The 27893-nt window shown below is 45.9% G+C and overlaps 1 protein-coding gene across 1 annotated transcript in view; it reads right to left on the minus strand.

Moving 5' to 3' along the window:
• The window catches only part of LOC121289677 (cilia- and flagella-associated protein 46), a 243587-nt gene that overhangs the window by 178233 nt on the left and 37461 nt on the right, over positions 1 to 27893 (minus strand). The window contains exons 10-13 of the mRNA XM_041209300.1: positions 24565 to 24755; positions 16721 to 16949; positions 14505 to 14616; positions 6282 to 6405 (exon numbers count right to left, since the gene is read on the minus strand). Of these exons, the coding sequence (XP_041065234.1) occupies positions 6282 to 6405; positions 14505 to 14616; positions 16721 to 16949; positions 24565 to 24755 (656 nt within the window). The remainder of the gene's footprint in view (positions 1 to 6281; positions 6406 to 14504; positions 14617 to 16720; positions 16950 to 24564; positions 24756 to 27893) is intronic.

Consider the following 27893-nt stretch of genomic DNA (forward strand, 5'->3'; position numbering starts at 1 on the left):
AAAAGCCTCTGCGCACATTAAACAAATGTGGGGACACTTAAAACTCAAGGCTGATGCCAGGTGGTGTGAGCGCCACTGAAGTCTTCTTTTTTATTCATTCATGGGGTGTGGGCATTACTGGCTAGGTCAGTCTTTATTGCCCATGCATAATTGCCCTTGAGAAGGTGGTGGTGAGCTACCTTTTTGAACCTCTGCAGTCTGTGTGGGCTAGGTACACCCACAGTGTTTTAGGAAGAGCGTTCCAGGATTTTGACCCAGCGACAGTGAAGGAATGGCAATATATTTCCATATCAAGGAGGCGAGTGCTTGGAAGGGAACTTTCAAATGCTGGTGTTCCCATGTATCTGCTGCCCTTGTCCTTCTAGATGGTAATGGTTGTGGGTTTGGAAGATGCTATCTGAGGAGTCTTGGTGAGTTCCTGCAGTGCATCTTGTAGATAGTACGCACTGCTGTTACTGCGTGTCAGTGGTGGAGGGAGTGAATGTTTGTGGATGGGGTGCCAATCAAGGGGGCTGCTTTGTCCTGGATGGTGTCGAATTTATTGAGTGTTGTTGGAGTTGTACTCATCCAGGCAAGTACAGAGTATTACACCACACTCCTGACTTGTGCCTTGTGCATGGTGACAAGCTTTGGAGAGTCAGGAGGTGAGTTACTCACCACAGGATTTCTAGCCTCTAACCTGCTCTTGTAGCCACAGTATTTATGTGGCTAGTCTAGTACAGTTTCTGGTCAATGGTAACCCCCCGGATGTCGATAGTGGGGAACTCAGTGATGGTAATGCCATTGAATGTCAAGGGGCGATGGTTAGATTCTCTGTTGTTGAAATGGTCTTTACATTGTGTGGCACGAATGTTACTTGCCACTTGTCAGCCCAAGCCTGGATATTGTCCAGGTCTTGCTGCATATGGACACGGACTGCTTCAGTATCTGAGGAGTTGTGAATAGTGTCGAGGATTGTGAAATCATCAGCAAACATCCCCACTTCTGACCTTATGATGAAAGGGAGGTTATCAATGAAGCAGCTGAAGATGGTTGAGCCTAGGACACTACCCTGAGGAATCTTTAACAATGTAATGCTGAATTTCCCAGGTGTGTATGAGAACAAGCCCTCCCATGCCTCACATCTGCTTCTTAGACAATGAGGCAATTTTTAAAAAAAAATGTTTCTCCTAGGAAATTGCATGGCTGATAAAGAGATGGAGGTGGTGTGGGAGTTTGTTCAATATTGTGCATCTTCCAAGATTGTTTGGATGAGTGTTGATGGTCTTTTTTGCCCTTCTTTACTTGGAGTGTAGTGGAAACTTTGTCGACATATGTAAAGAGAGTTTCTGCTGCATTTCCAGTGGAGTTTTAGGGATGGAGTAGAAAGGGATTCAAATGCTTCATCAAATGTCCTTTAGTAATGTAGAATGGCAGTTGGAGAATTGAGAAATAATGTCTTATCATATGCATTCATTATAAATTCATCTTTGAAAATTGAGAACTGCGCTCCTGCCCCCTCAACACGGCCCTGTAAGGTGAAGGAGATACATAAAAAAATCCTACAATTATTCCCCCAATAAAATTTCAAGGACTAATGCAAAAATGGCAGCCTGATGTAAACAAGTTTCACCTTAAGTTCCTGCCCAGTGTTGGGGACTCATATTAATAAGACTGGCTGTTCTCAATTTTCAAAGATGAATTTAGAGTGAATATATATAAGATATTACTTCCCAATTCTCCAGCCTCCATTCCACATTACTAAAGAACATTTGGTGGAGCATTTGAATACCTTTCTACTCTGCTGGAAATGCAACAGAAACTCTCTTTACATGTGTTGACAAAGTTTCCGCTATACTCCGAATAAAGAAGAGCAAGAAAGAGCATCAAGGCTCATCCAAACAGTATTACAAGTTGCACAATATTGAACAAACTCCCCCACCACCTCCATCTCTTCACCAACCACACAATCTCCTAGGAGAAACAATTTTTTTTAATTGTCTAATTTAGAGATAAAATCCAGGAAATCACTCTCATAATGCAAGTTCTAAGAGACCATGGCAGCCTAATAGCACTCATGTTCACAGCTAACTAGAAATATTGAAATATCCTCTTCTCATAGGAACCTACTTATTTCCTTTTTAAAGGTAAGTAGCACCTCCTTGCTCACTGCATGCTTTGATAATCTATTCCGGGGGAAATGACTAGAATGCCACAGGAAAAGCTTCTTACATCCAACCTAATCTATGTCAAATGACATTAAATGAATGCTCTTGTCCTACCCTCCTTACCAGCAGCAAATAAAGATCCTACACTATTGAAAACCCTGCAAAGGTTATGGGAAACTGCTTTAATTTCACACTGGGCATTTAGGGAACCATTCTAAAACAAAAATAAAAATGCCTGGAAAAACTCAGCAGGTCTGGCAGCATCTGTGGAGAGGAACACAGTTAACGTTTCAAGTCCGTATGACTCTTCAACAGAACTAAGTGAAAATAGAAAAGAGGTGAAATATAAGTTGGTTTAAGGGGGTTAGGGTAGAGCTGGATAGAGGGCCAGTGATAGGTGGAGATAACCAAAAGATGTCATAGACAAAAGGACAAAGAGGCATTGAAGGTGGTGATATTATCCAAGGAATGTGCTAATTAAGGGTAGAAAGCAGGACAAGCAAGGTACAGATAGCCCTAGTGGGGGTGGGGTTGGGGGAAGGAATAAAAGGTAGAGATAAAACAATGGATGGAAATACATTTAAAAATAATGGAAATAGGTGGGAAAAGAAAAATATATATAAATTATTGGAAAATAAAAAGGTGGGGGATCGGAAAGGGGATGGGATGGAGGAGAGAGTTCATGATCAGTCCAGAAGGCTGTAAAGTGCCTAGTCGGAAGATGAGGTGCTGTTCCTCCAGTTTGCATTGAGCTTCACTGGAACAATGCAGCAGGCCAAGGATAGACATGTGGGCATGAGAGCAGGGTGGAGTGTTGAAATGACAAGCGACAGGGAGACCTGGGTCATGTTTGTGGGCAGACCGAAGGTGTTCTGCAAAGCGGTCACCCAGTCTGCATTTGGTCTCTCCAATGTAGAGGAAACTGCATTGGGAGCAACGAATGCAGTAGACTATATTAAGGGAAGCGCAAGCGAAATGCTGCTTCACTTGAAAGGAGTGTTTGGGTCCTTGGACGGTGAGGAGAGGGGAAGTGAAGGAGCAGGTGTTGCACCTTCCGGAGTTGCATGGGAAGGTGCCGTGGGAGGGGGTTGAGGTGTAGGGGGTGATGAAGGAGTGGATCAGGGTGTCCCGGAGGGAATGATCCCTGTGGAATGCCGCCAGGGGGGTGAAGGGAAGATGTGTTTGGTGGTGGCATCATGCTGGAGTTGGCAGAATTGGCGGAGGATGATCCTTTGAATGCGGAAGCTGGTGGGGTGATAAGTGAGGACGAGGGGAACCTTATCATGTTTCTGGGAGGGAGAGGAAGATGTGAGGGCGGATGTGCGGGAGATGGGCCGGACACAGTTGTGGGCCCTGTCAACCACCATGGGTAGAAACCCTCGGTTAAGGAAGAAGGAAGACATGTCAGAGGAACTGTTTTTGAAAGTGGCATCATCAGAACAGATGCGATGGAGGCGAAGGAACTGAGGGAATGGGATGGAGTCCTTACAGGAAGCGGGGTGTGAGGAGCTGTAGCTGAGGTAGCTGTGGGAGTCGGTAGGCTTGTAATGGATATTGGTGGACAGTCTATCACCAGAAATTGAGAAAGAGAGGTCAAGGAGGGGTAGGGAAGTGTCAGAGATGGACCATGTGAAAATGATGGAGGGGTGGAAATTGGAAGCAAAATTAATAAATTTTTCCAGGTCCAGACATGAGCATGAAGCAGCACCGAAGCAATCATTGATGTACCGGAGAAAGAGTTGTGGGAGGGGGCCGGAGTAGGACTGGAACAAGGAATATTCCACATACCACATAAAGAGAGAGGCATAACTGGGGCCCATGTGGGTACCATTCTTTTAGAGAACCATTCTATTTGCTGAGTATAAATCCAGTTCTCTTTTACTTCATAATTCTACCCAAGAGTTTTCTTATCTAATAAGAGATCTTGAGAATCCATTCATTTCTCCTTCTTGAACCAAACCAAGTGCTGTATGAAATTCACTTTCATTTTTCCTCCGTGTTCCAGATTTTCTCCAAGGTAGGAGATGGGGATCCCTGCATTAGATTTTCACTAAGCAACCCTCCAACTTTCCTTCAAAAACCTCACAACTGTGGACTTCTCAGCTCAAGCTTAGGCTTCACTGAATGCAGGCTCAGTGATTTAAGAATCAGGACTACCCTAGTTCCTAATGGCCTCTACGCTCCTTGGCTTGGCTTTGGACAGACATAGACTGTTTTCTTCCAGTCTATTCCCACAGCTCCTGTCCAGCTCTTGATCCCACAGCTGCTTTACAGTTCCGAGTAGACTCTATCTCCCTTTCCAAGCTGAGCTGTTTGTTTTCTATGAAAAACATGGAAAAAAACCCCACAAAAGGGTACCTCTCTATATAGCAAATCTCCATAGCAACGTGGCATACACTGAGATGATCCAAACAAAAATGTCAACTAATTATCTCTTATCTTCAAAACAACCCTTTGATTCTGTGACCCACATTAATAAGTTGTGGGCAGAATTTTGCCCTTGATGGGCGGGCGGGCCCCACCAGCTAGGCAGTGGGTGGGCAGTTGATCACTGCCACCGAGACGGGCCCTGCTGCCATTTTAAGTGGGCGGGCTGCCCAACGGGAAGCGCTATGCGCTTCCTATGCAGGGGGTAGGGTTTCCCCAACTGTCAAAGTGCACTCTTTCACTCAGGCACGCAATAGAGCGCACAGCTCCCTGAGACTAAGTGCTGTCTCAGGAAGATCAGTGACAGCATTTTGAATATCAAAAATAGAAAAATCAAAAAGTTATTAACATGTCCCCCTCATGTGATAATGTCACACAAGATGGGACATGTTAATAAATCTGACTAAAACGTTATTAAATTTTTTAAAACGGACATGAAACCTCATCCTGCCAGTGGATGAGGTTTCATGTTTTTCAGAAGCCCGCTGGGGCTCTTGGCCTGCCCGCCAGCCTTAAGGTTGGACAGGCAGGGCCTTTAACTATCCTGTCAATGGCCTCAATTGACCATTGACAGGTCGGCAGGCGGACAGCTGATTTCACTGTCTGCCTGCCTTCCTGAATATTTAAATGGGGCAGGATGATGTCCGGGTTCCCGTCCAACTTCATCCTGCATCATTTTTGCGTCGGTGAGCAGGCCCCGCCCCCAACTTGCTGACAGAAAAATTCAGGCCCATACCTCCACTTTACAGACTTGCTCGTTCCACCAAAAAAAACCCTTATTTACAACGGTGTCTTTAGCTTCTTTGATCTGGGAACCACATGAATAATTTAAATCCCTTAATGAAATAACTGTTAGCCCTCATGTCTCTGCCAAAAGCTCAGAGATTGCTCAAGCATTGTTTAAGTTTTCTCACTTCGAACCTTTTTAAATATACATAGGTTGTCCTTTGAAATGCAATTACCCCAGTTCTGTTTATTAGTTTCTCAACCAAATGTTTCATTTTATCGACATTTAAGTTCAATTCCTAAACTAAAAATTATTTTCTAAAACCTATGACTTATGAAATCATTCACAACACCGAGCAATTGCCCATTAACAGACTGGATGTGGGACTTCTACCCTTCTGGATCAGGTAATTCTGTCTCAGAGAGCTGCCAGCCAATCAGAGGCCAGCAATTCTCCAGCACTTTTGGACACAGGTGTGCCGTGCTGGATCCAGGATTTGGCGAAGTGTTTTGGGGTCTCACCAAGGCCAAGCTGGCTGGCCCTAGTGAGGTGGGTGAAGGGTGGGGGTTTGATAGGCCATGAGAGGAGGACAACCAAGGGTGGACAGGGTTGAAACCTTGCAGGGGGCCATCCAATGGACCCAAGGGGCCCATGAAGGAGAGAACCCCCACCACCCCCCATCCCCCACTTCCTGTCATCAGCCAGCATAGGGAGACCTGACTGCCTGGCTACTTGATTGTATAGTATAGTACGTTTTTGTTTAGAATTGTTTTGCCAATTGCATAAGTGCATTCAAAGGAACATTTGTCATTAATCATATTTTATATAAGCTTTCAGCCAAAATGGCATTCAATAAATATTGGCATTGCTGAAGAAATGCAACATACAATATTGTCCCTCCCAGTGGAAAAACAATACTTCTCTACATCCCCTTATCACATATAATTTGTTCTCAAGCTTTACAATTAATGTTCACCCACCTCAATTTATCATTTACATTTCCAAGTCTTTCCAGATGTCCACGTGTTTGCTGTACAGAGTCTAAATAATTTTGAGCTTTGGCAGCGAGTAGACCAATGAAGCCTGTGTTACCCTGGGCAAATACTAAGAAATATAACACAATAATATCAGTCTTGATTCCATGTGAGCCTCAGTCTATTGATTGTGCACTTTCCTTCTGGGATTTGGGTAAGCCTTTCTCTGCCTTGTCAATTATCCAGTTCATATTACTTAAACCTATTAAGTGCAGAACAGATTAAAACTTCTATTACACAGGTCCAGATAGCAAATCTAAGTAGCTTGAAGCAATCACAAGATTTATTTTCTAAATCTGCGATCAGTTATATACCAATTGTACCTCCACAATAATGTAGACAATTGCGCTACTGGCAGTTAAACATTTTATGGACTTGTAACTTGTTTGATGGTGACAAGGTTCCAGTATCCTGTATATTAAACCCAATGACAGACATAATTAAAAGTTAATGGGAAACAAAGGTTTAATAAAATTTACTAAAAGCTGAAATAGCTTTTTAAAGATGCAAATGTTAAAGACTAAAACAAATCTATTGATGCATTTGATTCTTCATTTAATTATTTCTAACTATATTAAAATAACGGTTGGTATGCCAATTAATTAGTCATTCAAATATTTCAGATAAACTGACAGTGATATAGCCAAAATTAACAAGTAATATAGGATTTCGCTCTACGTTTTTAATTTTTGTTTTGCAAAGAGAACAGCGACAGGACAGTTATAACAGCAGATAATGGTGCAGACGGCAGAACATGTCCCATACAAATGGGATATACCATCTGAAATTCTGCTCTTCAGCCTAAGTATGTTTACAGTTTCAGACCAATCTTTGTCCTTTCTCTTCCCTCATAAATACAAATTAGAACAGGTTGCTACCATAATTATGCTCATTTAGTTAACCTTATAACTAGCTTACATTCTCAACCCAGAGTAATTTAATACATAAAAGCCCAAGCCAATCAAAGAATTGGGATACAACCTGAGTTCTTGATATCAAAGAGAATTTAAAATTCGAAAAGAATGTAACATGATACTATGGCATCCATCTGTCTTTGGAGACAATGGACTACGCCCAGGGTGCAGGCCTGGGCAAATAGTATGGAGACCGAGTTGCCCAAGCATCAAGGCCTTGTTTCGGCATTGTTAGTATTGTCTAAAGGAGAGGATGAAACCAGTACTGTTTGATACCAGCTCTGTTGCAGGAGTTGCCAAAGAGCTTCCTGATAGATGCCAGATTACTGCCTACGGGACTCCATTCCAGACTTTCTTTCAGGATTTACTCCCTTAGCTGGCTTCTCTCTCGAGACAACCACAAGGCAGTGGGGCTATTTAAGATGATACATGATAACATGATACAGAACCAGTTAATACCACTAAGGTACAAAAAAGAACAGCCATGAATACAAAAGTGAGAGATAGCGTAAAACCAAAAGAAAAACTATACAAAAATGAAAACAAAATTGAACAGATCCTGGCAAGTGGAAGAGATATAAACATTAACATAAGGGGACAAAACATGATAGCACAAACTACAAAATGGGAATATGAAAAGGAACTTGCAAGGGAGATCAGAATCAACATGAACATTTTTGACAATTGTCTTAGGAAAAGAGTGTGATCAGGAGAATGTGGGCCCCTTAAGAACAGATAATGGTGATACTGTCAATGGAAATAAGAAAATGGCAGACAGGCTGAATAATTGCTTTGAGTTCATATTTACAGGAAGGGAAGGGGATAGTATGTCAGGCATGCCAAGGAAGCTAATTTTGAATCGGGGACAGAAATTGAATCAGAATCAGAAATTCAATTTCTTGGCATGTGGGCCATGGCTCATGACATGTCCATTCCCATTGAGATTGAAGTGGGTAAGAAACAAAATTTGTTCGGCCACGTCATCTGCGTGATTGTGGCCCCAGTTCCTGAGCCTCTAGAGCTGGTCACTTCTGTACAACAAATTCATCAAACTCTGCCTACTGCAGGTAGTGCCAGCAGCATTGTTTGCCAATCACATGGTACAGGTAGCCTGCTTTGTCTTAAAGGGAGAATGGAAAAAAAAAATCAGTGCAATGGAAATTCTTAAAAATTGAACACCAGGGCAGCCAGAGGGATCTAGACTGAAGGATGTAGAGCTGGAAGCATTAGAGTACAGGTGGGCAGGAAGAATGGCACCCTGGTCCTGTGGGGAGCCAGGAATCTGTCAACAATTACCCTCACAAGCCAGTGGGAGCAGGTATCAGAAAGGTCAATGCCCACAGTGTTGCCCAGAGGGCCTGGCAGCAGCCACAAGAAATCTAGTGACTTTGCACAAGTGATCAATGTCAGCGAATGCATCTTCCTGTCACATCTGCAACCCACCACAACACCAGCCTCTCACACTGCTCAATGCCCAATCCCCATCACTCACCAAGCAGCGCTCTCTGGCACTCAACACTCACACATAACACCCAGATACTCTATCTCACCTTCACACAACTACCAATGCTGCCAGCTTTTCACATATCATTCACTCTCTCCACATATCTCCAGCTATGTCACCCAAAAGGGCTACACAATCACTGACATTGTGCCCTCTCTCTCTTGCAGGGCAAGTTGGCATATATTAGAAAGCAGGTGAGCAAAGTGGTGGGGGACAAGGATGCCTGCATTGCTGGAGCCAAACTGTGGGGATGATTCGCTGCAACTGATTGCGATGAGGCCCAATGTATCCGGTGCCACTGAGAATACTGAAGATGACGGCATCATCCTACCTTATGCCCCTTCTAAGCACCCATCTCACCCTCATGCTGCTATCTGGCATGATAAGCAGGCTGCTGACAGTGTGACTACAGACCTCTAGCTTCTCACCCAACACTCCTTCCCTCAGACCGACCTTCCCCCTTCTGAATTCTTGCTTCCAGATACCCAAGAACAGCCACCTACGCAGTCACAGTAGTCCCAGAAGAAGGAAGAAAAAAAGCACAGCACAGCATTAATGAAGAGGCCCTGTCACTTGATGTAAAACTCATAGTTGCAACTAAAATATTGGAATGGCACGTACCTTGGAGGTTAACAGAGAGTTGGGATCAGCACATGGTGAGTCATCTAGTGTCTTGCAGCCAGGCCAGGGTGAAGGATGGTTCGTTTGCCAGCTCGCCAGAGGGCAAAGTGCAGACAAGAACTGATGGGTAGCATGCAGGACAGAATTCAGTCGGCATGCACACCAAGATGCTGCGTGTATTTGCTGGTCTACCAAGCAGCTTTCTGTTACTTTCAAGGAGTATTGAGGAGACTTCAACTTGGTAGAGGGCATGACGCAGAATCTGCTTTCTAACCCACTTCTGTTCCATCTCACTGTCATTCTAGACACCTAGAGGAACTTCAACTGCAGCCGCGTGGACACGTTACCTATTCCTCTGCTATCCCTGTGAGGATGCAGCAAATTTTAGGACAAATGCAGGAATTCACCAAAAGACCTCTAAAAACACTCAAGTATGCATTGAGACGTTTTCCATTACATAAAGTTCTATAAATTTAACTTAATTAAAATCAGGGTTCCTGGCCCTCAAAATAACTCCACTGCATGGCCCACCTTGCTGCATCATACTTCTTCCTTTCATTACTGGTTAGGCTGAGTGAAGTCAGGATACCACTGTCGCCACATGTTTGGGCATACGACACATGCGCAGCTGCGCACACCCATATCAGTGACGATCACCATGGAGGCCTTATAGGTAGAAACTTGCAGCACTCTCTGCTCCATGGGAAACAAGGCAACTCTGTGCAGTCGCACTACACCAATGAATTCCTCACTCACAGACTCACCATAGCTCAGAATATAAGCAACTTAATTGTAATTAAGAAAATAATGGCACTAAAGAGAGACAAAACCCCAGGACCCAATTCTGTCCAACCCAGTGTCTAAAGGAAATAGGTGACAACGTTGCAGATTCCCAAACTTTAATCTTCTAAAGTTCTCTCAATTTAGAGACAATTCCTTCAGCTTGGAAAATTACCTGTCAATCTACTATTTAATAAAGGTGAGAGAAGGAAACCAAGCAATTACAGGCCAGTTAGCCTAAAGTCTGTTATTGGGAAATTACTAGCTTCTATAATTAGAGAGAGAGTAACTGGACATCTTGAAAATTTTAGCTGATTAAAGCAGCATGAATTTGTAAATGCCTAACAACCCATTTGAATTTTTTGAAAGGTGTCTCTGAACAGGAGAATATCTATGGTTGTTGTTTACATGGACTTTACTAAGGCCCTCAATAAAGACGCTCACTAGTTAAAGCTGAAGCTTATGAAAATTAAAACAAATTATTGACTTGATTATGAAATTGGCTGAACGGCAGAAAACAAAGATTTGGGGCTAAATAATACAGCAAAGAGCGGGTGGCACAATTTATTAACAATTTAGGTGGTGGGATACAGAGCCACATATCAAAGTTTGCTGATGACACAAATATAGGTGGCATTGTAAGTAGTGTAAAAAGAAGTATAACATTTCAGAGAGGTATTAATGGTTTAGTTAAATGGATAAAACTGTGGTAAATGGATTTCAATACAGGCCAGTGTAAGGTCATCCATATTGCACCTAAGAAGGATAAACATGGTATTTTCAAAATGGTGAAAGGTTAGAAACAGTGAGAATCCAGAGATTTAGGGTGTCCCTGTATATGGATCTTTAAAATGTCATGGACAGAAAATTATCTGGTAGTAAATGGAATGCTGAGCTTTATATTATATCTAGAAGACTAGAATACAAATGGGTAGAAGTCTTGTTACAGATACACAAAGCCACCCCTGATAGGCAGCACCTAGAATACCAGGTTCAACTATGGATGCCTTGGAGAGAGTGCAGTATAGATTTACCAGAATGATACCTGGACACCAATGGTTAAATTACAAGGATAAATAACACAAGTAGGGCTGTATTTAGAATTTAGAAGGTTTTCTTATCGTGTCCACAGACAGTCTATACATGGCCCAACCAGAACTGGACACACTTTTGCGCCTTGTTGTTGAATTCGGCAAGATCTGCAAGAGTGCAGGGTTCCTCTAGCGTTAGGCATTGCAGGAGATGTTGCATATTCTGTGGCTCAGTTCCACATTCACAAGTTGTCGGGATGGTTGTATAATCCCCATTTGCTTAGTGACACCTTTGAACGACCTACACCAGTTCTAAATCTGTTAAGGCACTTCCAGGTTGCCCAGTTGCAATTAGCTCCTGGGGGAAGGCTTTCATCTGGTAGAATTTCCATCGCTGGGAGTTGTTCGAGACTGGCGAGCTGGTCTTTCCACAAGGTGATGCAGGCTTCAGATGGGGTTGATAGTAATGGAACAACACTGTTCATGAAGCTCTTCCTTGACTTTAGGCGGCTGGGTATGGATGTATGACCATGTAGAGGGTGCCTCTCATCTGATGTTTGATGGAGTCGCTCTTTCTTGCTGGCTACCGTTCTTCTTATATCAGGGGAGCGATACATAGGCTGTTGGTGTTTGTTGGTTTTAAACAACCTGTGATAAGTCAGCAGCTTGTATTCAGAACGGCAACCATCTTCTTAGCATGAGCAGATCTTTCCCATGCAGGGCAAGCATATTCAGCAGTGGAATAGCAAAGAGCAAGTGCACTGGTTTTGAGCTTGCTCCCCATTTTGTGTTAGTGAGCTTATTCAAGATGTTGTTTCGTGCGCTCACTTAGAATTTATACAATTTAGAAGGTTAAAGGGTGATTTGGTCAAAATTTTCAAAATATTAAGGGGATGTAAGGGTTAGATAGAGAGAAACTATTTCTGCTGGTTGGGGAATCTAGGGGCTGAACTTTGTCACTCACCTGGAAGTTCCGCTGCAGGGCCTGAAGGCAGGAGGCGACCCTGCTTTTGCAAATGGTGGGACCTGGGACAGCATATTGCCAGCAGTGGCTAATTAAGAGAAAATATACCACCATTCCTTCATCATCACTGGGTCAAAATCACAGAACATCCTATCTATCAACACAGCGGGAGCACCTACACTGCATAAACTTCAGTGGTTCATACAAGTGGTTCACCACCACCTTTTCAAGGGCAACTGGGGATTGGCAATAAATGCTGGCCTTGCCAGAGGTGCCCACATCACATGAATGAATATTTTTTAAAAATCTAGGGAAATGTCTACTACTAAACTCATGTCTGAGAGCAACGAGTTTGTGCAGAAGCCTGGAAATCAACAAAAAATGCTTCAGCACCTATCACAGCACTCCCTGTAGACTTTAGCAACTTTAAAGAACCCAAGAAAGCACCAAAACCTTATTCAGGAAAGGATGCAAGGACATTCATAGTAATGACAGAGATAAAAACAAAAAACTGCGGATGCTGGAAATCCAAAACAAAAACAGAATTACCTGGAAGAACTTAGCAGGTCTGGCAGCATCGGCGGAGAAGAATAAAGTTGACGTTTCGAGTCCTCATGACCTTTCAACAGAACTGTTCTGTTGAAGGGTCATGAGGACTCGAAACGTCAACTTTATTCTTCTCTGCCGATGCTGCCAGACCTGCTGAGTTTTTCCAGGTAATTCTGTTTTTGTTTCGTAGTAACTACTACTACTAGCCAGTCATTTAACCTCAGTGGGAGTAAGGTTTTAGGAACAATAATTAGGGGGGGAGGGAAAAATCAACAGACTCTTGGAGAAGTTTGAATTCATCAAATAGATCCAGCATGGATTTCTAAAAGGTAGATTGTGCTTGACTAATCCAATTGATTTTTCTGATGGACTAACAGAGAAGTCCTAAGTACATAATGCCTCAAGCTTACATAACCCACAAGTGTAAAAAGCAAAAAAGCCTAAAGGAAAAAAGAAGCCCCCGTTGTATGTCTGGAAGTCTTCCTGTTCCCTTGAGGATAAAGGAAATCTCTCCTGCTTCCCATCTTCTCCACCAAGATCTCCAGTGCAGTATCCAAAAACCTGGATACTGCACTCTCTGCCATGGTGAGCCAATTTTCAGTCTTTCCCAAGTCAGGTTCTGGTTGCTGAATAACTCCCAGCACCTCCTCCCAATATGCCCCCCCTCCCCCTTTAAGAGATGCAGGCTAGTCTTAAGAGTGCAAGCTGCTAAAGATATTAAACCCCTTGCTGATGCATGCAGCCACTGAACAACGCAGTTTGTTCTAGCTGCACCCAAAACTAATTATTAGGAGACAGCACAAAGCTGGCATGCTGCCTGCATTACAATGAACGATGTGGGTGAATTGCACATTGGGGGCTATCCAATTTAATCCCCATCAAATCTAGAATGTCTCATGGTGCATTCACACTTCAAATCTAGCATCAGTGCTGTTTCAGCTTTGCACCAACTCTAAACTTGAGGTATGTAAGCCAGATGTGAGTGTCCAAAATGACTCTGAGCCAGAACAGAGCAGACTGCCTCCTCCAGGAAGTCAAACTCCATTCACTCTGGTCTCAGGTTGAATGCTGACTTTGGATTCTAGCTACATACATACTATAACTGCAGTGGCAATACACATTGAAACTACTTTGTGCCAGTTTTACAGTTGTAATGTGATTGCACCTTTAATTGCGACACTGGATAGAATATTTGGAGAACTACAGATAAAACTATCGAAAGATGCTGATGCAACATGTTAACCGCATAAAAGTTTTTATAATGATATTGTAGCCAATAATTGTGTTTATATTAATATAGCTATTCAATTGCTGAATGGCTATAAAAAGTTAAAGTTACATATCGGTAAGGGAGAAAAAATTAACTTGCAGTCAGTGGAAAGGAATATCGAGCGGAACATTTGGTGGGCAGTCTATCTGCTATCACCCATTTTGTGCCCCCGCCAAAACTGAATTTCTTTCCCATGACATTGTAACCTCTGTTACCCAATTAATTGAAACAAAATTTTGTTGCTGTCCTCATATCAAGGCACTTGGATTAGACACATGCACTACATTTATATCATGTCATCATCATGTCACATGTAACCTGCCCAAAGACAGGTTTTGGCTCATTGTCTGCTGATGCTTTTTGCAGGGCTGTTTTCTTGGCAGTTTTAGGGGCAGGACAAAGAGGCAGGTCCTAAGTCTTCCTTAGCGGAAAAATGATCGAACCCGTGCTGTTGCCGTTATTCTGAACCACATGCTAGCCATCTAAGCTAACCGGCTCTCTATAATTATGTACTGAATGGTAATTTAATGACTCACCTTTAGCTTCATTTTCACCATCTAGTACCAGCTGGAAAGCATCAGGAGCCAGGGCCAGGCCAGCCTTAATCAGCAAAGATCGACTGTGTTCTAAGCTTCTGTTTTTTTTGACCTTCAACATAAGAAAACAATCTTTTGGTTAAATGGCTTAACAGCAAATCAACTATCTAGTGTATCTATGCTATAAATAGTTTGCTTTTAACAGTTTGCTATTTAACAAGCAAATTATGGTTTATTTTCCCATTTCCTAGAGATATCTTTTTACCTCCACAGAGCAAAAACATATGCTAGGTTTATTGACCATAAAAATAAATTTAATTAGTGTGGAGATCCTTTCTGGTGTTGCTCCCAAGTAGTCCAGAAATTGGCGAATGATTTGCTCATTGGTATAATGAAGTAAATTTATTGAAACCAGACGTTACATGAATGACACATCTTATTTATACCAAAAGGTACATTATACCAAAGATTATTAAACATTATATTTGTAATATTATGGAGCTGCCATTTTAACAAACTTGCTTAAAATACAAGTATTTTGTTTGTACTAACATTCTCATTTTCATTTTATTATTTAACATCCATTTTAGTTTTGTAGTTTGATTAACACACAATAACTTCAGGGGCAGAATTTTTCATATGGTGGGCGGGCTTGGCGGGAGCGGGTGATCACGGAGCCAATTGCCAGCTGCAATCGGCTCCACAACACCATTTTATGCAGGTGGGCCAATTAAGGCCTGCCCAGCGTAATACCCAGCCGGTAGCGCTCAGTGCTACCTGTGCGGGCGGGGGCAGGAGGGAGAGACAGGGCCAGCGCTCTTTCGCGCATGTGCACGAAAGAGCACTTCAATCTCTCTGAGGCATGGAGCTGCCTCAAGGAGATTGAATCAATATTAAAATTATTAAATAAAAGGTTTATAAATTTATTTAAACATGTCCCCTCATGTGACTGTGTCACATGAGATGGGACATGTTTTTATATTTATGAGAAAAATTTTATTTGTTGAATAATAGCTTTAGGGAACATTATCCCACTCGTGGATGAGGTTCCCTAAAACATGCAAACGCCACTTGGCCTTTTCACCTGCCAGCCAACCATAAGGTTTGACGGGCAGTGCTAATAAGTACTTCAATTAATTTCTTAATGACCTTAATAGGCCATTTAAATATCGATGGGTGCGCAGCCAACTCCGGCGCACGCCCGCAGAATGAAATATCGCAGGACAGCGCTGACATCATCACGCGTCGGCGTGTCAGGCCTCCCAACTGTCAAATGCACAATATCCAGCAACTATTCAGGTGCGGCTAACTGACATGAACTGCAATTTTCAAGTTACTTGCTCTGCCTTCCTAGTTAGTGCCATCTGCAAACATCTGGGATAGTCCTTCATCTAATTTAAGTGCGGAAAAGCTGAGGTCCTAGTACCTGGCGATCAGGTACCCAGAGCCCTGGGGATCACTATTTGTCACATCCCACCAATCATAGAACTTTGCATTTAACTCTTTCTCTCCATCTCCAACCTCTCACCTCCCAACCAACTACTTGCCCATAATACAAACATGCCCTTCCAGCCCCAGTAAAAATACATTTATCCCCTTAGTTACATAAAAACGCCATCAGCTGGAGTAATAGCTTTAGGTCAAAATTCTTATACAATTGCCTAAAATTATGTACTTTCTGTGTTTCATAAATTCTCTGCCTACTGTCATGTGACATGAATTGTTGTGGTACACTCTAGGCATTGCAGTTTCAAAAGAGGGGCAACAAGAGGAGCCACAGGTTAAAAGAGGTGCAGAAAGGTAGGTTAAGATTTTGTTTTCTTTAAGGACTTGGAGCAGGAGTGCTCACCCCCTCAAAGCCCTCCACTTAGCTGAATAACAGGGACTGTTCCTCCAGGTTCCCAGCAGTGGCCTCCAACCACCCAAAGGTTACCACCCAAAAAAACCCTCGCCCCGCACAACTCCAAGCAGAGAGTTTAAAATAAGGAATTATGATTCTATTACTGCCTTGTGATCTATTTGAATTCATCTGATAGTAACATACTTGCATATTTACTTGTAATATAGATTTACTTATGCCTATTGCTTGAATACCTAATGACGATACAACTCATCATTTAATAAAACACAATCATTCTGGTGTCTCTATCTCTAATAAAAAATGTTTATTCTGTTTGATGTTTTAAGTACATTTTCAAAAGCTCCCTGCATTTTACCTGTTCAATCATCCTGATTGCTTGATCCTCTGGGTCTTTAGGTGAGTAATAAATTGCTGCGTACATCTGCAAACGGTGCAGTTCACCATGAATATATTTTTCATATGGCCCTTTAGCATCTAGAGTATAAGCTTTTTTAAGATGTTCTATGGCAACCTCTATCCGCTCCTCATCTTCTTCAATCTGAGCTATTTCTATATGAACTTGGCAGCGCAGCTGAATCAATGAACTAAAACAATTCAAAAGAGGAGAGTAGAGTTTATAAAATGCAACATAAGGTAACAAAAAGGACAATTTTTGAGTTGGGAATTTTATGCTGCCATATGATAGACGAGCACAAATTTATTATAACATTGTTGTTAATCGACATGCATTAAGAATTTGGTAGCAAAGTTCCTCGAATAATCCGAGTGTCATGCAAACCGCAGTCAGAAAATATTTCTAATCAAAATTAATCTATCTTATGCAAATAAATTAATAGATCACTTTATTATAAGCTTTATAGAACCTGAAAAATAATTGTTATTAATTATTTTCTGGAAATTTACAACATTGTAATAAAGCATCTACATGGTAATGCCTGTTTAAGAATGCAAAAAAAAAAGGAAAGCATCCCCGAAATGATCTATGCCATTATTTTCTGGGACCTTTTCACTACTCTGCCAATTTTTTGCCAAAATAGTAAGGACTTAAGCATTAACTTAAGAAGATAAGAATCTGCCCACCATTAAACTCAACGGCAAACATTAATGTCATGAATTAATATTACTATTATAGATCCTGTAACTAAGATGGCAAAATAATAGAGCTTCAGACCTTTGGGATCTAGCTGGCAGGCTTGATGGATTGAAGGGATACATCAGCAGTTCCTTTTACTATTTTTCAGGTAAACCTGCAGGAAACTAATTCTACTACCTGCTAGAAGAATTATAAAGAATTCATTACCTTGGCATATTACCCAACACTATTATTGTGCTATGACTTAAGGAATGCATTTAAAATATGTCCTGTCTTGTAATATTTAAATCACGTATAAAGTAGGCAGGGATGTAGGAGGAACCCAAGGGATTGTTAGTTGAGTGAAACAAAGTTGTTTTTCTGTTAAACTGACAGTTCCGTTAATATTTGCTCCATATGCCCAACAAACCAGGTAAAAAGCCATTCGGTTTTGAATCCTACTCCAACAATTTCCTGCAGCTTTAGCTGCAACCAAAGAGACTATCTCAAGTAATAACTTATGCGAGGTTGCTGAGAAGGCAGATTCTCCTGGACCTGTATCTCGAATAGCCGTGGCACATGAATGAACTGCAGAGATCAGTGGGGGGCATCCTGTTGGACCTAGCGATTGCAACTATGTATGAAAGTATAATGCAAAAAGCAATTTGCAACAACCTATTCATATTATATAATGGGTAGAATTTTCAGAGCCCACTGGCGGCAGGTGTCATAGGTGGCGTGCGTGGAAAGTATAGTGGGACCCACTTCACGACGGTGTGAAAGCAGGTTGCGATCTTTGGCTCAGCCCGCCAACGGCACTTGGCGGTCTTCACTTTGGGCAAACTGAGGTGAGTGAGCAGCAGCATTCTCCACAGCTCGCTCGCTGTTTACAGGCCTCAGGAGTGCTGGGGCACCAGGGAAACTGATACCTTGCCCTGCAGGCAACTGCTGAGAGGGGGGTTGTCGGGGGCAAGTGCTGGTCTGCCTCAGAGACGACTGGTGAGAGGGGGGGGGCAATGTCCAGGGGCAAATGCTGACCAGCCTCGGAGATAACTGCTAAGGGAGGGGGCAAGTGCTGCCCTGGCACTGCATCCTAAGCACAGGCTATCAAGTTGGTGGGGCACAGGGTAAGCGAGGGAAGAGGCCATGCATTCGGGACACCTATATAAACTGACCATGCCTCTGCAACAAGACAGATCGGGCGCAGCCACAGTGATATGATTGGGGTCGGGCTCCTAGCCTGCCCACCCATGCAAGCAACACAAAGGTGCCAAAGGGCCAGCAAGTGCTCTGTACCTTACCTTACTCCCAACCGACCCACACCACCACACACCCCCCCCTCCACTCCGGCACAGACTTCGAGTCCGCCACCACTTTATTGGACCGCAGAGCAGCTGGACTGCACACATTGTTCAATCTCCTCGCCAACGCTGGGCATGTAGCAGTCACTGCTGGAGGCACTCTCAGGCCCTTGCAATCTCAGCGTCCTGGTTTGGACGAGTATCCCCCATGTCGCAGGCTGACAGGACAGCCATGCAGCGCCTCATCTCTGGCCATCCGAGGGGTGACCAGCACTCTCCAGGAAACATTAAGGGGCGGTCACACAGGGCCAGGAAAGGTGCTAAGTACAGCCATGATAACCACGTCTCTCTCTCTTTCATTCTGGAGGACCATGTCAAGATCATGGATCCTGGTGACCTAGCTGCATGCCTGATGGCCTACAGGGACCGTAGAAGATGGAGGAGACAGCAACTGAGGCACCTGGCCTTGCAAAAGCAGGAGCAGCAATCTCATGAAGAAGGGGCAGCAGGGGCTCCTGCACACGCTGCCCAGGAGCAGCAGCAAGCCATGGCTGGTCGGCACCTAGCAACACCACGGTCTACAGACACTGCCTGCCATTCCTGCAGATGACTGAGAACCAGTGTCGCCGATGGCTGCACATCTAGGGAACTGGTGGCTCACATCTGCCACTTACTGCAGGACTTGGCGCCTAGGGGATATGGAGGGCATCCACTGCTAGTGGCTGTGAAAGTGACCACGGCACTCAATTTCTACGCCAGTGCCTCCTTTCAGGGCTCCACAGGTAACATTTCAAAATCCGCCACCTACAAATGCATCCCTGAGGTCACGGATGCCATCTTCTCCATGGCACACAAATTTGTACATTTTGCCCAGGACTGGGACAGCCAGGAGGCAAGGGCCATTGGATTCACCCTGAGCTCAGGATTCCCACAAGGGCAGGGTGGAACTGACTGCACTCATGTGGCGCTCAGGTCTCCATCGCTACACACGGTGGACTTCATCAATCACAAGGGCTTCAATCACTGAACGTGCAGCTGGTGTGCAACCACCGGAAATGAATCCTGCAGGTGTGTGCACGGTTTCCAGGGAGTGTGCACAACATCTACATTATGAGTCGCTCGCAGGTCCCTGCAGTCTTCCAAGGTCCACAGAGGCTGCAGGGTTGACTCCTTGGGGACAAGGGCTATATGCAGAGGCTGTGGCAGATGACACCCGTGCAGTGGCCTCAGACTGCAGCAGAGAGACGTTATAATGAGGCTCATGCAGCAGCTCGCAACTTGGTGGAGCAGAACACCGGGATGCTGAAGACGTGGTTCCGGTGCCTGGACCAGTCTGGTGGAGCCCTACAATACAGCCCATAGACAATGTTACGCATCATCGTCTGCTACGCCTTTACAACGTGGTGCTGCAGCGGGGTGAGGAGCTCGCTGAGGAGGAGATGAAGGAACTGTATGTCTCCTCCGAAGAGGAGGATGCCGATGGGGATGAGGGTGAGGGGGTCCTGGGTGGTAATGACGGCAGGAATGAGGCTCTCGCACTGGCTAGACGAGGCAGGCCCACTCAGGAGGCCCTCACAACTGCCAAATATGTGGAGGTTGACAACGATATACAGTGAGGTGTCCCCTAAGATCCTCACATCGCAATTGTGAATGTTTGGCTCCAGTCTGGCTTATCCAATATGCTCTGTGAGAATGCTCCTGTCATGGAGATGCAGTGGAGGCCCTAATAGTCACTCGAGCACAGGGGCATGATGACAGCATGCAGTGAGGACACTACATAAATCTTCACATTGCCTCTGAGAATGTCTGATTCCTGTCTGGCCGAGGGCAGCTCACTTGCACTCCTTGATCAGGGCCATCTCAGAGACGCAGCCATGAAACTTTAGATGCATCTGATGCTGTGTCCGCCATCAGCACCTCAGCCCTTCAGGAGCTGGTGCACAGCATCACTGGTCACTGATGCTGGTGTGATGGGGGCCAGCCCCACCTTAAAGTTGCTGAGAGCACCCAGAGTGCATGAGAGAACTCTGTGGCGCCTGCCCACTACATTCTGGCAGCAATGACCAACACAGCCAAGGTGCAGGCATCAGTAATGTTTCCAGGGAGTGTGAGGCTCGACCATCACTGTAGTCTAAAGGCCACACAAAGCACAGGGAAGAGGCCCTGGACTAAGACATCTACATTTACCTTGGACAAAAAGGTTTCACATCTGGGTGACAAGAACACTGCTCATCAGAACAAGGAGCCATATGTAGGCAGACATTCTTGGGAGTTTACTGACAATGGTGAACATATGTACTAGTGATTAACACATGTGGCCAGGCTGCGCAACCAATTTTCCTTAACCGAGGTCAAGTTCTAGTCATAAACCAGCTGATTGCTGTCATGCTGTGAAACCAGCTGGTCACTTTGACCCCTCCCCTAGACTTTGTCACAAAAATCCAGAGAATGCTCATCGACTTCTTCTGGGACAATAGACTGCACTGGGTCGCTGCTGAGGTTCTGAGTCTCCCGCTTAGGGAGGGCGGTCAGTCGCTGGTGTGCCTTCACACCCAGGTGGCGACTTTCCGCCTTCAGGCCCTGCAGCTATACCTTTACGTTGAACCCCTTCCGAGATGCTGTGCCCTGGCGACGTATTTCTTCTGCCAGGTGCATGGCCTGAATTATGACGGGCAGCTCATGTTTATAGACCTGAGGGGCCTTTGTGGCTCCTTGCAGGTGTTGCTTGTCTTTTACCAGGACCTGATCAAAGTCTGGAACATGGTCACCTCGCAACGCAGCTCTCCCCCGTCAGGAGTAGTGGCAATCGTCAGAGAGCTGCTGCTCAGGAATCTGCCCCTCTGTCCCTTTCAGTGACTGGCAGAGAGGAGGCTGTGGCTGCCGGGGTGACCAGGATCGGGGACGTGCTGGGTGGCGGAGTGGGCTGGATGCTTCTGCAGGAGTTGGCGCGTCATGCGTCCGTGGGCGTCTGGCTCGCGGCCGATGCTATTCAAGACCTTAGGACGGTTGTGCTCTGGCCCGATGTTATACTGGGTCTCGAGGTGGCCCAGGTGCACAGTGGTCTTCGGTCTGAGTGTTCCCCTGTTCAGACGGAATTCCACGTTGGCCCCAAGCCCCGAACCTTCCCTCGGGTGCCAGTGCCCCGCAAAATGAGCTGCCTTAGGGTAATGCCCTCCGTGTGCTTTAGCACGGCGCGGAGGAGTTTCCTGTACGGGCTGCTGCTGCCCACCTTTCACTTGCTTGCTCTCGCCCGCTGCCCGGACATGCCCTGACGTGCCTTGCTGCCGTCTGATGACAGAGGTCCCCGTTGGGAAGCCCTCTACGGACGTGTTCTCCCACTTTCCATCGGGGACCTGGGGTGGAGGGTGTTGCGAGCAGCAGTCCCCTATAATCGTAGGATGTGTCAGTTTACGGACTCCCAAGATACCTGCCCTTTTTGTGGTCTTGTGGAGTCCGTCGACTATGTCTATGTTAATTGTTGTAGGCTGCACTACCTTTTCAGTTATTTAAAAAACCTCTTATTACTGGTTTATTTGCACTTCAGTCCCACGCTCCTGATCTATGGACACCTTGTGCGGGGAGGGGCCGGGATTGAGGAGGACCTCCTCATGAACCTGCTCCTGGGCTTGGCCAAGTTAGCCATTAACAGGTCCAGGCAGCAAGCGATCAAGGGGGTCGTCCCACCTGACTGTTTGCCGCTCATCCATGGCTATGTTCGCGGACGGGTGCCCCTGCAAAGGGAGCACGCGGTGTCTGCTGGCACCATCGAGGCCTTCCGTACCTGTTGGGCACTGCGGGAACTGATAAAAACAAAAAAACTGCGGATGCTGGAAATCCAAAACAAAAACAGAATTACCTGGAAAAACTCAGCAAGTCTGGCAGCATCGGCGGAGAAGAAAAGAGGTGATGTTTCGAGTCCTCGTGACCCTTCTGTCGAACATGTAGTTCTGTCGAAGGGTCATGAGGACTCGAAACGTCAACTCTTTTCTTCTCTGCCGATACTGCGGGAACTGAGGTGCTTTATCAACCCTCTTAATCACATTTTGATTTGATGTTTGTATGTTTTATTTAAACTTTGTCTTTGGTTTTACAGCTAACCTAACTTAGGCGCTGTGTTTACATTATCCCTCATTTTGTTAATTTAGTTTATTTGGTTGGCTTTAAAAGAGCTAATTCTCCTTAAGCGAGGTTGAATTCTGGTCATAAACCAGCTGATTGCCGCCATGCTGTGGTACTGGCTGGTCACTTTGACCCCGCCCCTGGACTTTGTCACAAAAAGCCAAAGAATGCTCATCGACTTCTCCTGGGACAAAAGGCTGCACTGGGTCACTGCTGAGGTTCTGAGTCTCCTGCTTGTGGAGGGCGGTCAAGCGCTGGTGTGTCTACGCACCCAGGTGGCGAGCTTCTGCCTTCAGGCCCTGCAGCGGGGCTTTACGTTGAGCCCCCTCCGAAATGGTGTGCCGTGGCGACATATTTCTTCCACCAGGTGCATGGCCTGAGTTATGACTTGCAGCTCCTATTCACAGACCTGAGGGGCCTTCATGGCTCCTGGTAGGCTTTGCCCGTCTTTTACCACGTCTTGATCAAAGTCTGGAATATGGTCACCTCACGACACAGCTCTCCCCCGTCAGGAGTAGCAGCTATCATCAGAGAGCTGCTGCTCAGGAATCTGCCCCTCTGTCCCTTTCAGTGGCTGGCAGAGAGGAGGCTGTGGCTACCGGGGTGACAGGATCGGGGACTTGCTGGGTGGTGGAGGAGTGGGTTGGATGCTTCAACAGGAGTTGGCGCATTGCGCGTCCATGGATGTCTGGCTCGCGGCCGATGCCATTCAAGACCTTAAGATGGTCGTGCTTGGTCCCGATGTTATACTGGGTCTCGAGGTGACTCAGTTGCGCGGTGGTCTTCCGTCTGAGCGTTCCCCTGTTCGGACGGAATTCCACATTGGCCCCAAGCCCCAAACCCTCCCTCGGGTGCTGGTGCCCCACAATATGAGCCACCTCGGGGAAATGCCCTCCGTGTCCTTTAGTACAGCGCGGAGGAGTTTCCTATACAGACTGCTGCTGCACACCTCTCACTTCCTTGCCCTTGCCTGCACCCGGACACTCTCTGGCGTGCCTTGTTGCCATCCGGCGGCGGAAGTCCCTGTTGGTAGGCCCTCTACGGAGGTGTCCTCCCGCTTTTCATCGGGGACCTGGGGTGGAGGGTGTTGCAAGCAGCAGTCCCCTACAACCCAGGGCGTGTCAGTTCATGGACTCCCAAGAGACCCGCGCTTTTTGCAGCCTTGTGGAGTCCGTGGGCCACATTTATGTAAGTTGTTGAAGGCTGCACTCCCTTTTCAGTTATTTAAAAACCTTTTATTGATGTTTTGTTTGCACTTCAGCCTCACATTCCTGATCCACGGGCACCCGGTGCGGAGGGGGGGCCGGAAGGAAGAGGGCCTCCTCGTGAACCTGCTCCTGGGCCAGGCCAAGTTGTCCATTAACAGGTCCAGGCAGCGGGCGATCGAGGGGGTCGCCTCTTCCGTGGCTACATTTGCAGCTGGGTGTCCCTGGAGAGGGAGTACGCAGTGTCTGCCGGCACCATCGAGGCCTTCCATGCCTGGTGGGCACTGCGGGAACTGGGGTGCTTTATGGACCCCCTTAATCACATTTCCCTTCTCCATCTGCCAAATGCAAATGTTGGTAGCACAGGCAGCACAGATTCCTGACCCATTTCATTCCTGTCCACCCATCTATCACTGCTATACCGCAATGTACCCACTGCACCTGCTTGGGGAACATTTGATACTGATTTTAAAAAAGAGGAACAGTTGCAAATTATAGTTACCTGTCAAGATCACTGAGAATTGTTGCCACATTGATCAGTTGTTTAGACACATTCTTACGCAAATTAGGTTGAAGCAAAGGTAGGCAGAGCTTCCACTGAGTTACGCACACAACCTGAACTAGATTCCAATTCCTCGCACGTATGGCATTCTGCAGAATTTCATCTATTCGCTTAATTACTCTCAAGCAATGCTATGGAATGGAAAATGACAAAAACAGATTAACAGCAAAATTCATTGTATAATCAAACATCTAAGTTTTAATCTAAGTTTCCATATGAACATGAAGGAATTAAATTTATATCTGTAATTAGCATCATTCGCTTTACAGAAATTCTGAATTAACAGTATTTAAGTGACCAAGCAGTGCAATATGCATGTTTAAACACCAAAAGTTAGGGAACATTCCAACTGATAATTAACATTCTAGAAATGTTTCTACTATTGTTACGATCCCAATTGACGTTAATACTGGACAAGTCCAGAGTGAAACCTGGCTTCATAGACCATAAGACCATAAGATGTAGCAGCAGGTAGGCTATTCAGCCCATCACATCTGCTCCGCTATTCAATGGTTGATCCTCAATTCCACTTTCCTGTTTTTATCAATCCTACCTTTTTTTTAAGAAACTGTGGAGGAAAGTTACTGAACAAATTCACTGGAGTCTGCTGATGAACTTATAACACCAAGAATAAACTCTACATACAATATGAACATACATACAAACAAGGAGCAGGAGTTGGCCATTCAGCCCCTCAAGTCTGCTCTGCCATTTAATAAGATCATGGCCAATCTGAAAGTAACCTCGAATCTGCATCCCTCCTACCCGTGATAACCTACCACCCCCTTGCTTACCAAGAATCTATCCACCTCTCCTTTAAAAATATTCAAAGGCTCTGCTTCCGCCACCTTTTCAGGAAGAGAGTTCCAAAGACCCATGACCCTCTGAGTGAAAAAATGTTGCCTCATCTGTTTTAAATGGGTGACCCCTTATTTTTAATCATCCGCTCCACCAATCAATGGCGGGCCGCATTTCTGCCGCCACCCGTCAGGAACCTAATTTCAAATACGTTAGCATTTCATTATCAGCCCAGCTCACTAGAATCATACCTCCATGTCAAATTTACCGCCATATCGGCGTGAATTCAGAATGGTGTACTTCACAACTGCCTTTAAAAGGCAAGCACCTGGCAACCTGGGCAGTGAGTGCACACAATCTTCAACAGCTCTCATGAGTATCGCCTGTAGGACATCAAGGAAGAGGCGCCACAGATTCGCTTTTTGGAGGGGGGAGGGCGGGGGTTGGTGGTGGTGGTGGTGGTGGTACAGGCCAGTAGCTTTTTCCCAGCTGGCTTTCAGTGCAGTGCTAGGGCAAGGACTCCAGTGTGGGTCATGCCAGGGGTGTGGGGGGCAAGGAAGCACAGACTGAAAGAAATGCTCAAGCACATGCCAGAAGGGTGGGGTGAGCAGGAAGGGAAGCAGCCACGCAGTTGGAAAAGCTTGTCAAAACTGAGCATTCTTCCACAGCTGAAACCATTCAGCAGCAGTTCTATTGACATGCTTGGAATCGGGCCTCATAAGCTTTTCTGCCTACTCAATCAAGGTAAAAGCATGAAAGTGCCACCAAGTGCTCCAGAACTTTTTACCCCCTCAGGCGCAGACTGCAAATTAATGTGCATTTTAGGGGGCAGCAGAGCAAATGGTCGACTCGGCAAGTTGTACAATCGCCTTGCGAGAGGTTGCTATGGCGCAGTCACTGGTGGAGGCGCTCACAGCCCCTTGCAATGTCTTTATTAAGGTATGGACCGCTAGCCATCATGGTTCAAGCTAACAGCGCAGCCTTGCAGTGTGAGTTAGGAGAATGCCTGCACCTGAGCTGAGGTCACAGCATGCCGTCCAGTAGCCGAAGATGCATCCTACAGGGTCCGTGCACAATCCCCAGGGATCATCAACAACTCGTACATCCTTAGCAGCTCTCAGATCCCTGACATCTCCAAGGTCCTGAGAGGTTGCAGGGTTGGCTCCAGGGGACAAGGGCTGATATGGGAGGATATGGCTGATGATGCCCATGCAGCAGCCTCAGAATCCAGTGTCCCCAGAAGGTGTCGCACATCATCCTCACCTGCTGCGTGCTTCACTACCTGACACTGCAATGGGGAGGGGGGGGGGTGCTGGTTTATAGTGGGGTGACCTGGCTGAGGGGGAGGTAAGGAGCTGCACATCACCTCCAATGAGGACGACATCGAAGGGGATGATGATCATAAGGTCTTCGAAGGTGAGGATGCCAGTGATGAGGCAGGCACGCTCGGGGGCCCCTCACAGCCACAAGATTCGTGGGGACATCCCTTTCTGATGTTCCCGAGCTTGCCTTTGTGGCTCCAGCAACGGAGGTATGATCGCGTCCATAGGATCCTTATCTGTCCTGACTCAGCAGATTTTTGGCCTTCAGCAGTCCTCAGGGTGTAGGAAACCTGGGAGGTCCCTGCCTCCCCCTGCTTTGGATCAGACAGTGCAGTGTGCTCACCAGACTGTGACTCCCGAGGCTACTCTAGAACTAGGTCCCACCAAGGTGTGTGTCTCTGCGCTGGCAGAGGGTGTGGATGAGCGCTGTGACAGGCCTTCAATGAGGGTGGCATCAGATTCATCTTCTGAGGTGTCTTTGGAGCTTGAGTTGAGGCTTGTGGACCCCCTCAGCTGCTTCCCAGATGTGGCCGCAAAAGCACAGAGAGATAAGTAGTGCATGGCGGGGGACTGCAGAACAGGGGAACTGACTCACAGTATGGTTGCCTGATGGATGTTGCGCTGCTGGATCCTCGCTTGATTGAGCACCGCTGACCTCAATGTCAGCACAGGAACATTCCAAACTATCGGGGCCAGCTGGATGACTTTATTCGCAAGGTCTGTGAGGGCCTTGATGTCGGGCATTCCTTCACCAGTCCGCGACCTCTCCTTTTTGTTCTGTGCCAACTGGTCCTGCATGAATACAGATGGGGAGAGTGTAGGCAAGACACCTGCCAGGCCAGATGAGAAGGATGCCTGGCATGTGTGGGTGGCAAGTGGTGCCATGGACAGGATGAGGACATGATCCACAGGGCAGATGAAGGTGTGTGTGAGACAGTGAATGGTGTTGTCCCTTGAACTAGCAGTGAGTGAGATCCCTGTGGATGCGAGTGTGAGAGTTGACATTGGTGAGAAAAGTGAATTACTCTGGCAGAACACAGGAGATCATTCATCTTCTTTCGGCACTGGGTGGCTGTCATCTTTTGCAGGGCATTGGCGCTGACCACTGCCTCCCATTCTGGATTGGTGACCTTGCTTGCTGGTTTTCAC

Source organism: Carcharodon carcharias, chromosome 17, assembly GCF_017639515.1.
Source record: "Carcharodon carcharias isolate sCarCar2 chromosome 17, sCarCar2.pri, whole genome shotgun sequence".
NCBI lineage: Eukaryota > Metazoa > Chordata > Chondrichthyes > Lamniformes > Lamnidae > Carcharodon > Carcharodon carcharias.